This window comes from Oncorhynchus nerka, linkage group LG28 (assembly GCF_034236695.1).
Source record: "Oncorhynchus nerka isolate Pitt River linkage group LG28, Oner_Uvic_2.0, whole genome shotgun sequence".
Taxonomy (NCBI): domain Eukaryota; kingdom Metazoa; phylum Chordata; class Actinopteri; order Salmoniformes; family Salmonidae; genus Oncorhynchus; species Oncorhynchus nerka.
The window spans coordinates 44,502,683-44,514,726 of record NC_088423.1 but is presented as its reverse complement, the minus strand read 5'-3'; the positions used below and the strand labels follow the sequence as shown (position 1 = coordinate 44,514,726).

At 39.9% G+C, this 12,044-nt stretch overlaps 1 protein-coding gene across 15 annotated transcripts in view; it reads right to left on the bottom strand.

Moving 5' to 3' along the window:
• Positions 1 to 1,517: 1,517 nt before the first annotated feature.
• Positions 1,518 to 12,044, bottom strand: part of LOC115113266 (collagen alpha-1(XIII) chain-like) — a 54,216-nt gene continuing 43,689 nt past the window's right edge. For 13 of the 15 annotated variants that reach the window (XM_065012826.1, XM_065012829.1, XM_065012815.1 and 10 more), the window contains 3 exons: positions 10,594 to 10,680; positions 5,670 to 5,708; positions 1,518 to 2,345 (listed from right to left, as the gene is read on the bottom strand). In XM_065012826.1, the coding sequence (XP_064868898.1) occupies positions 2,316 to 2,345; positions 5,670 to 5,708; positions 10,594 to 10,680 (156 nt within the window). In that variant the 3' untranslated portion in view covers positions 1,518 to 2,315. Of the gene's footprint in view, positions 2,346 to 4,075; positions 5,428 to 5,669; positions 5,709 to 10,036; positions 10,115 to 10,593; positions 10,681 to 12,044 lie in introns of those variants that run through there. The other 2 variants (XM_065012819.1, XM_065012821.1) reach the window with 2 other exon arrangements.

Below are 12,044 nucleotides of genomic sequence, written 5' to 3'. Positions count from 1 at the left end.
TGCACACACACTTTCAAAGATGACCCTACAGTCAATGCACTAAGGTGACTGCTGTTTTGAATGAATTGCTACAAAATAATGAATGATTCTTAGTATATTTATATTAAATCTTCATAGGATTACTCTGGTTAATTAATTAAGGACTGTGGGCTGTATTGGGGACGATGGACTCTCTTGTTAAACATATTTGAGGTGAACTAAATCATCTATTAATCAAATGAAAAGCATCAAATTCGCCCAAATTACACATGTATTATGTATCATTGCACAAACGGGCACCACTAAATGAATACGAATTTTAATCTTTGGGAGGACAACTTCTTGTTTAGAGCATTCAAAATAAATGGAAACATTCATCAATTGTTAAACACAACAATTGTGGGCAACACAATTACAGTAGTTACTTTAATACAGTGACAACACTTAACTTTAAGTGACATTTACAGTAGTTACTGTAATACAGTAACAGCACTTGACTTGATCCACTCTTATAAGGACCATGTTCCACAGAGGTTTTATAGGAGCAGTTCATGTGATTTTAAATACATTCAGAATCAACTGCGTGTGAAGTATGAACAACAAGTGCAGAGTATGCCTAGTTGTCAGACTTGATGTGGCTTTCATGAACTCGAAAGAACAACCACAATAACTGCCCCTTGTTCGCAATACACAATTTGGATATGAATATGGACTCTAGCTAAGCACGGTTTTGTATTCACCACTTTGAATATTCAAATAATTATCTTATGCGCATTTGGATTGAGTTGTGCGAAAGGGTAGAAGGCAGCTGTCAATATGACATAAGGAATGCTTCTGTGCATTAGATTATTTTAGGAAACAGGGAAGCTTGTGTGAAACACAGATAAAAGGCACAAGATATCACAGTCGTTGACAAGATGGACATACCGGCAGTTCAGAGTTCAGACGTTAAATTGTCGATCAGCTCCGATGAAAACGTCATAGGCTACCTCAATAAGCAACTCATTCGATTCAAAATAATCTCAGCGTCTGTTGTCAACTGTCCAATAACTCCAAAACTGGTCTTGTGCCTCCAGCCACGACAACAAAAATCAGGGGATCTTTCTTCCATCAGTATTCAAGAAGAAAATTGTTTGGAGGAGCTGTTCAAGGTTAGAATCTTACATAAAGATTAGCCTACAATATAAATACGCTTTCTTATAGTTCAAATCGATATTTAAGGGCAACAAACAGTAACCGCGAAGCCCAACTGATTCATACAGACAGGATGCACGTGTTAAAATTATTCCAGTTGAAATTAACTGCCCAAAATGGTGCACGACGTCTTGCATTTAGTATGGCATTTCTCAGGAATATGAATCAAGTTATTCTAGAATAATCATTGAAAGCGGACAGTATGTATGACTGCTAAAAATATATATATATCGATGAGTAATTCATATGCTTGATATGTTCCGATGCCATTTGTTTGAGGCTCCCATGTCACACCAATGTAATATATATATATATATATATATATATATATATACAACAACAACAACATGGAGGGAGCACTTTATACAGTGTGTGAACCCTCTCCTACTGTATAATACTTACTCTTTCAGCATTGATATGGTGAATATTACTCCTCAGTACAAGAATGTGAATAAATGTAATATACTATGTCTTTAGTATACGTATATAATGTATACCAACAGTATAGTGCTCGTAATAAAGTTCTTCCTTGGGCACAGGTCAGGCAACATAGCTACATAAACAGTTTGTTATACGCCTGCAGCACCCAGGATAGTAGAGAAGGCAGTGAGTTTGATATCAGGAATCATCGAAAGTGTTTCCATTTGTTTTTTTGGTTAGTCTTGGAAACACATGAACAGGGAGAGAATATTTCTGTATGTTCTGTGAGCTGCTCTGAATTCTTGAATCACAGTTGTTGGTGTCAAATAAAACACAGGGAAGTGTACACTATAAAAGGTTCATGTCTTACTTTCACATAGTGAATAAAGACCGATGGGAAATCAAGCATATTCATCTCAAAGAAATGCATCTGTGTCTCTCTGTGGCTTTGACGGCTTTTCTAGCCTGAGAATCCTTCAACAACAAAAACTGCAAAGGAAACTGAAATCCTTTTGTTTCTGAGTCTTATTGAAGTCAGTCTGCTCATTGCTGCCACTGGAGCCCCCCAACATTACTGGCTCTGTCTTCAGTCGGCTGGAAAATCTTTGAGTAAAATGGCAACCACAGGTCGGGTCAAAACTCAAAGATATCTCCAAATGTCTTCAAGTTTCCATTCTGTAGCTTTGAGCGAAATGTCACTGAGCAGATCTCTTGACCCTCTACTACTTGGCCAGTTGGAAAGGATTTTGACCCTTTTAAGGAAAAAGAGGATCATGTCAATGGATAACTATTTCCATACTACCAATCTATATGCCTTTCCCCCATTCATGTGTACTGTAGTGTACTGTGTATGTCAGTTCAAAGACCCCACCTCAAACGGCACAATCCATGCTTTTTTGGCACACACACACATTCAGGTCACTACAAACCAGAGCAGAGCAATTTAAGAGACTTAAATGCACACTTCCCACAATTCATGTTAAATGGAACATTTGCATATCAAAGGCATCCCTAGATGGCATGGTATTCAATGCAAAGTGATGCAACACAAAAGGAGGTACACTCACTCCCCTATTGGGTCAGTGAAGCCAACACCTTTAATTTGGCTCTATATTCCAGCGTTTTGGATTTGAGGTGAAATGTTTTATTTGAAGTGACAGTACAGAATGTCACCTTTTATTTGAGGGTATTTTCATACATGTTTTACTGTTACGAAATGAATGCACTTTGTGTACAGTATCTAGTCCCCCCATTTTAATGTCTCATAAGTATTTAGACAAATTCACATATAGTGTATAACATATAGTCAAAAATTAAGTATTTGGTCCCATGTTCATAGCATGCAATGACTACACAAACTTGTTGGATGCATTTTCAGTTTGTTTTGGTTATGTTAGGGATTATGCTGTGCACAATATAAATTAATGGTAAATAATGTATTGTGTCATTTCGGGGTCAATTTTATTGTAAATAGAGACACAGATGCACAACGATCATACCCCCAAGACATGCTAACCTCTCACCATTACAATAACAGGGGAGGTTAGCATTTTATATCATACCCCCAAGACATGCTAACCTCTCACCATTACAATAACAGGGGAGGTTAGCATTTTATATCATACCCCCAAGACATGCTAACCTCTCACCATTACAATAACAGGGGAGGTTAGCATTTTATATCATACCCCCAAGACATGCTAACCTCTCACCATTAAAATAACAGGGGAGGTTAGCATTTTATATCATAACCCCAAGACATGCTAACCTCTCACCATTACGATAACAGGGGAGGTTAGCATTTTGGGGGGTATGATATTAATGCCATGGTAGCATGCATCAGACTGGCATCCACACAAATGTAGAACTGTTCAGAAACATATTCTATTCTTATTCACAATAAAAGTAACTGCAAAATGAAACAATACATTATTTAAGAGTGCAGTCCATAAGAGCAGACAAAGGATACAAAGGGTCTGGAAAGATTCTGTATGGAGGAATGGTCTCAGATACCTCCAAATGTGTTCAAATCACATAAAACATTTGAGAAAAAGGCTCAGTGCTGTTATACTCACAAGGGGAGGGTGCTAGAGTATTGACAACAGGGGTGCCAATCATTTTGACCCCTATCTGTTTTTGACCACTATTACTTTTATGATATATTTCTCTGAGCAATTGTATTAGTATAAAATAATATCATTTCCCAATTTTTGGAGCGTAGAATATAGCTCAGTATTTGTATTATATATTTTATACAGTATTCTTTGCTCATCTTTATCAAGGGTGCCAATAATTATGAACCTGGCTGTGTTATTGTATGTACTGTAAAAATGGTATGCTTATTTCTAATTGTCATTTTGACCATATTAGGTCAACAAACATACATGTCCATTTGAACACAGATCCTCAATGATCCCATGAACTATGGGTTGAAAACTAACACAAAGGAGGGCAAGGCAGGGGGACAAGGCACACGCTAGTATGAGGTATAAGAACCTGATGAAGACTTTATTGAGGGTGGTAATCTGACAATCTCTTAATCTAGCTATACATTTCCAGGCAGAGCAGAACACAGAGCTTTTTTTTTACAATGAGCAGCAACTCTACTCCAGTCCCCTTCATCCATTTTTTCAATACTGATTCATAAACACAGTTAGCGAGGGCGACATAGACTACTACATCCTATGAAACCGCTGTAAATAACATGTCTGTTTCTTCTTAACAAAAAATATCTATTTATTGTCCATTAATGGCTTTATTCATAGAAATAAATGGATGAGGTACACTGGCCGTAGAGGCTATGTGGCTGGTTGCAGCAGCATGCCTTAAAGGTGAGCAGCAATATTTCCGTCATCCAAGAGAAAGCCTGTAACATGGGTTGGTCTAAATTTGATAACGTTCTAACAAAAAGGCAAACACCTATGGTTAAAGAGAGCCTGATAGTGAAAAAGCAGGGGGTGGCCCCTTAGATTTGGTCCCCAAAAAATATTTACAGATAACTTGGACAAATTGAGGTCAGGTTATATGTGAAGCTATAGCTTAGAATGGTTGGTCACTCTGGCTGTATAACTACTTAGCCAGTGAAAAAGCAGCAAATGCTAAGTATTTGTTTTCTATTTAAAAATGTCAGTTTTGCCATAGTGGAAACAATTAAAGCTTGAAATGGTCTGGCAATCTTAGTTGAAACCACCTTCATGAGATCCCCTTTCAGAGAAAGCGACAAAATGTGCTTGTGTGGCATGCTGGGTATTCAGGATACTTTATGCGTTTATGATATCAGAAATCCTAAATGGTTCAAATCGGATGAGATCCATCTGTGTGCTAGTGATTTAAATGGCTATACTGTACAGTGCAGACTAAATACAGTGCTGTCTGTCACCGTGACTTGAGTTGTGTACATATTTAGACAGGAATTATTTGCGGTGCCTTTCATTTTCATAGTTATGATCTCTACAAAGAGGGTTCAACTAAGATGTTTCAATAAGCCAACACTTCATCTTTCCAGCCCCACAATTCAGTGCAGCGTGGTCACAACAAAACAAAATCACATGATACAATAAGTTAATAGGCAATATCCATTCACATTATGCACAAATATCATGCTGTATGTAGCCACATTGCAATTCTTCCTTATTCAAACATGTTGACATAATGCATAGCTATAAAATAAAATCCAATACATAAACATTATTACAAGTAATAAAAATAAACAATCTGTACAAAACTCCTGGCATTTTGTTATGATTTTCTTTTTCTTCCATCAGTATAAGAAAGCACATACAAAGTACAAAAATAAATATTCTATGTACAATCCCACGTGCCACCTCGAAGTTACTGCAAGGAGAAAACAAGAGGCAACAAACCACACATTAGTTCATGCAATGTTTATTGAGGACATAACGAACATGAATACAAAAAAAGCCCTTTTTTCACAGTATAAACGAAGAAATGATAGATGAGGTTGTTGATTATACTAGCATGGGGATCATTTAAAAAGCAGAACTGCCAGGCACTTTATAACCCCAAGATGCAGATAACGTACGTTCACAGCAGGAAACTGACGCTCTTTCACTTACTTTATTCCAACACCCTGATACTGGTAGGCCGTCATCCCCCTAAGGAAAGAGAGGGAGTGAGTCATAAACACTCTGAGGTAACACTTTACATTACCTTGAATGTATATCTGTGTTAAAACTACTTAATGTGTTACCCACACTGCTAAAACTGTAGAATGTGATTTAATGTACCGTATGACACAACGCAATTTACTGTTGAATAAAAATGCTTTGGTCAGGATAATACTATAGTGTGTGTATATGTGTATTATATTTATGCATTGTACTATGCATATTGTGTTAAAAAAGCAGCAACAACCAGCCAAACAACTAGTGGTACACATGGGCAACTGACTTTTTCTGAAAGTGGGAGAGCGAAAATGTTATGGCTTTTATAATATTAAAATAATTTTCCTACAACGCTGTTTCATAACCGGGGGAATCCATATTTATGAATTGAACACAACTACTTTTCTTAGGTTTTGTCACAATAAATGATATTGAAAAAGTTTTTTAATTACTTGTTTACTAGTCTACTACCTTCCCTGAAAATCCCACCCATAGTGATTGATTGACAGATCTGAAACCCTACCAACTCTGTGACTCTCACAAATATCATGCTCCTCCCTTGACAATCCCACCTACAGTTATCGACTGACAGGCCACACTGTTAAGAATGTGGCCAGGATAACACATGACAATGACGAAAAAAGAAAAAAAATTGTGAGGAATAATATTGTTTAACCTAATAAGGATTTGAATTATAATTTTGCACTTGGTAGGTTAATAAAAAGCATGGTTTAATTGCACATTGAGTTTTCGTCTTCTTTTTTGTCACAAATAATATGATCACTATAATGTAGTACAATTACAAATTACTTTAGTAAAATTTTCTCAATATGGCAGTGTTATCTGGAAGGACATTGAACAAGAACTGTCAACTTACAAATTCCACCCGGAGTTTTGCATTTAAATGTGATCACTGATTATGTTCACATAAAAATAAAATTGCCAATGTATTATTAATTTGCCATTATCAGGATCAAATTAGAATTTCTTTGGCAACTCTATATATTCATAAATTGCGGCCCCGAATCTGCAACAGAAATAATCAAATGTAGCTCCGATAATATTGATCATATCCGAACAGTTTGGGCTAGAGCAGGGGTCTTCAAAAATGTATTTCATAAAAACTACTTAATCAAAAATATTTTGGGGGGGAGCTACTCATATACTGCCTGCATATTTTCTTATTGTGTAGGTCTAATTTGATAAATAGAAACAAAGAACAGCACAGCATACACAACGTAATTGTGTTTTGTTTCTTATAACCACACAAATCATTCTACTGTAGCCTACCTGTAGAATATTTCCTTTTTAAATGATGAGAGAACAAAAAGGTTTTACATTTGAACAAATATGTAGCCTGCAGTAACAGGAATCGGCTACTAGTGGCTCAGGTAGTGCAGCTCATCCAGGATGGCACATCAATGCAATCTGTGGCAAGAAGGTTTGCTGTGTCTGTCAGCGTAGTGTCCAGAGCATGGAGGCGCTACCAGGAGACAGGCCAGTACATCAGGAGACGTGGAGGAGGCCGTAGGAGGGCAACAACCCAGCAGCAGGATCGCTACTTCCGCTTTTGTGCAAGGAGGAGCAGGAGGAGCACTGCCAGAGCCCTGCAAAATGACCTCCAGCAGGCCACAAATGTGCATGTGTCTTCTCAAACAGTCAGAAACAGACTCCATGAGGGTGGTATGAGGGCCCGACATCCACAGGTGGGGGTTGTGCTTACAGCCCAACAACGTGCAGGACGTTTGGCATTTGCCAGAGAACACCAAGATTGGCAAATTCGCCACTGGCGCCCTGTGCTCTTCACAAATGAAAGCAGGTTCACACTGAGCACATGTGACAGACGTGACAGAGTCTGGAGACGCCGTGGAGAACGTTCTGCTGCCTGCAACATCCTCCAGCATGACCGGTTTGGCGGTGGGTCAGTCATGGTGTGGGGTGGCATTTCTTTGGGGGGGGGCCGCACAGCCCTCCATGTGCTCGCTAGAGGTAGCCTGACTGCCATTAGGTACCGAGATGAGATCCTCAGACCCCTTGTGAGACCATATGCTGGTGCGGTTGGCCCTGGGTTCCTCCTAATGCAAGACAATGCTAGACCTCATGTGGCTGGAGTGTGTCAGCAGTTCCTGTAAGAGGAAGGCATTGATGCTATGGACTGGCCCGCCCGTTCCCCAGACCTGAATCCAATTGTGCACATCTGGGACATCATGTCTCGCTCCATCCACCAACGCCACATTGCGCCACAGACTGTCCAGGAATTGGCGGATGCTTTAGTCCAGGTCTGGGAGGAGATCCCTCAGGAGTCCATCCGCCACCTCATCAGGAGCATGCCCAGGCGTTGTAGGGAGGTCATACAGGCACGTGGAGGCCACACACACTACTGAGCCTAATTTTGACTTGTTTTAAGGACATTACATCAAAGTTGGATCAGCCTGTAGTGTGGTTTTCCACTTCAATTTTGAGTGTGACTCCAAATCCAGACCTCCGTGGGTTGATAAATTTCATTTCCATTGATAATTTTTGTGTGTTTTTGTTGTCAGCACATTCAACTATGTAAAGAAAAAAGTATTTAATAAGAATATTTCATTCATTCAGATCTAGGATGTGCTATTTTAATGTTCCCTTTATTTGTTTGAGCAGTGTATTTGACAACAAAAAGTAAAGAAACAGAATAATCATGAAAAGTATGAGGAATAACAAAAGTGTATTCTCAGCGAGCACATTATTTGACTGTTCCACTTTTACTCCAACAAGGGCTTTTTTTGGCACCGTTTTTTGAAGCATTGTCACCATGATTTAAAAAAAAAAGAACTTTAATGAACTTAAATGAAGCCTACATATTTGATGGAAATAGGGTAGAAATGGCTTATTTTGTCAATTTTACTTACCAAGCAGAGCTGTTTGTTTTATCCAGATACAAATGATCCTGTGCTTTGTGGCGATATTTCAAATGGACACATCTATTTTAATACATACTAGCTCAAAACATTGTTAATCAGTGAAAATAAGAAATGACCCATTGGATTATGATAATTTTGCGCCCCCACTTAGTTACCAGAAAATGTGGTTACAGCAGCTCCATTAGCTCCATTGCTCAGGCGCAGTAGTAGATGTGTATGTGTGAAAATACTTGATAGTATAAATTCCTTCAAACTGTACTTTTTCCCCTTTTTTCGTTATATCCAATTGGTAGTTACAGTCTTGTCCCATCGCTGCAACTCCCGTACGGACTCGGGAGAGGTGATGGTCGAGAGCCATGTGTCCTCCAAAACACGACCCGCCAGCCGCACTGCTTCTTGATACACTGCTCGCTTAACCCGGAAGCCAATGTGTCGGAGGAAACACCGTACAACTGGCGACCGGAGTCAGCGTGCATGCGCCTGGCCCGCCACAAGGAGTCGCTAGAGCGCGATGGGACAAGAACATCCCAGCCGGCCAAACCCTCCCCTTAACCCGGACTACGCTGGGCCAATTGTGTGTCATGAGTCTCCCGGTCGTGACACAGCCTGTGATCGAACCCAGGTCTGTAGTGATGCCTATGGCTCTGCGCCACTCAGGAGGCCTCATTCAAACTTTTATTTAGAGATAGGGTTTAAGCCCAGCCACTGGGCTGTTATTTTCTGTCATCTGGCAACTTTTATGAATGAATCAAACCTTCCATTCCCCTTCTCCTTTTCAATACACAAACTCAAAACAGGGTTCAATGAAAATCAATGAGGAGGCGCTGGTTTTTCCAAGATAATCTTTCCCAATACAGTTCTGTTGGCCAAAAAGATAAGGGACAAGGTGGGAAAAGGGTGCCATGCGAGTGGGACAGGGATACAAATAACGAAAAGTAAAGCCATTAACTATTAAGAGTATTTGACATTTTCAAACAAAAGTCACTGAATGGATCACGGGTTGTGATCAAGAAAATAGATTCTGTAACACACCACTAATTAGTGTAGGTGTTCTGCTGCCCTTGCAAGACAAAATAACAGCATTCTCAGCAAATCAATTACTAATGTTAGTAAAAGTGAAAAATCATGATGCACAGTTCATCTAAACAAGTGTTCTAAGCAGTATTTGTAGTAAATAGCTACGTCTTAATCAAGAACTTGAAGTGTGCGCATGGTTAATAAAGGCGTTGCTTTTTCGGGGTAATAACCTGTTACATAACTAACGGTACTAATGGGTTAGCTCAATGTCATTTTCACGCAGCCCTGTTATATTGGCTTTTACTCATACCTACAGCAAAGCGAATAAGAGAGTGAAGGGAATTGTTATGGGTGGTTAGGGAAGCCAAAGTGACGGATAGGAAAGGAAGAGAGGAAGCATACCACAGGACAAGGGGCATCCAGCCCATCCAGGCCAGGTAGGCCCGGTTCACCCTTTTCTCCTTTAAAGCCTCGGAAACCCTGTTTGTGAAATCAACTTTGTAAACATTTGCACATTGCCCCCCTTTAGGAGCAGTACCCCCTGCTGGCCAATGAGATTACCTGCTGCCGCTCCATGAACAGACCGAATCCTGTAACAACAGACACACTTAAACATGCAAGCGGCCTGAGACTGACAGGAACAGACTCAATGGAGAGAATGGGCCATGTTCCTGTTAGTCTTACCCCTGAAAAGAAAACCCCCTCTGGTAGTTTATGGTCCCTGGTCCTGGGGTAATTATTCAGAACTCATAATCATCCAGGCATTCACTGAATACCAAATGATCATCACTGCTGTAGTTTGTGTCGCTGGACTTAACACTGTAGAGGACGTTTGGACCAAAAACCACTTCAGGGTCTATTAGAGTCGATTATCATCAGAGGCAAAAGGAAGTTATATGGCATTCCGAGGGTCGCTCCTTCCTTTTGCCTCCTGGCTGCACATTGAACGCAGGACATACCAACGGACAGGGGGCATCTAATCCGGGTGCTCCTTGGTCTCCCTTATCCCCTTTAGTTCCCCTGTTGCCTTTCTTGCCCCTCTCTCCCTGAAAACAACATTGCATTAAAAGAGACAGGCTTTAGTTCCTCCTGGCTGGCTCATCCACACCGTAAGCAAATATGTGTGTTAAAAAAAAAAAAGCACAATCATGAAGCTTGAATTCTTACCTAAGCAATTTAGACATTTTACAGGTATTTAAAAGATTGATGTGCTTTTTTTGGGCTTACGAAGGAGAGTACTGAAGTTTCAGAATTTTGTGGTGGGGAAAGTAAGTGGAGGGAGTTAGGGAGTAGGGATACAGGCCGGTGCTATTGGTGAGCGGGTTCCTTAAGTGCCTAATGTGACCTTCACAGGAGGTTGTTGCAGGAATGGAAACACCTTATTGGTTCATCAACGACCACTGTATAGATTATTACGAGGGTATCACTAGCCCTAACACAACATAGACTTGATGACCCACATAGTACCATAACAATATCTTAATTGCCATATATCACATTTAGAAAGCTGTCTCTCTGCGGTGCATTGTACTGCGAGTGACTGATCATCATGTTTCACTGCACATACTGTACTCTAGACCTGACAAAGAACATGACCACAAACCTCCTTTGAGTAAAGACACCATTGATTATGTCCAGTTGCCCAACTATAAAGCCAGCACCGTGCAAAATATGGCATAGAAATACCAGAAATAGTATCACTCTACTATTTTCCCTTATCATCCCAATCCCCCAAAATACTGTTTCCATTCCCCGAAAATGAGAACCAAATTATGAAACGGAAAGACGCTGTTGTTTGTGTCCACTGAAGGTGGCTGCAAGCTGGCTACAAGCTGGCTACAAGTAAACAAGCCACTTAGAGTATTCAAAAGCTAATATTTTTATTTCAAGAAATGTTATTCCTTTACTGCTGAAGTTAGAGTTATATTTACAGGTATAACTGTATGGTTTACAATACATTCTAATTTCATTAACCTAATTCTCTACTGGGAGCAGATCAAATATTTCCAACCAAAGCAAACTATTCTATATAGTGATGAAAACGTATAAAACCTGACCACATTGTCATTCAAACATCCGCTCACCAAGATCAAGGCGTTTGAACGGGTTGGATTAGGGGTTGGACGAGTTTATCAAGAAGGAATTGGAATTGGAAGAAAAATAAACCCTGGCAAACATGTAAGCCCTCTCACAACTTTGCCTCAATGTGGCCTGAAAACCCTCAACATTGGCTAACGTTGCGGCAACATTGTGGGAACATTACTTGCCAGCCAAGGGAGAGGAGATTACAGGCTTGCAGGGAAGGTAAATGGTGAGAAAAGGAGGAGGATGAGGAAGAGGTGGATGAGGAAGAGGAGAAGGAGGAAGATTAACCCGAGACTACGACATTAGAATGCAAGAGGAGCAGGTT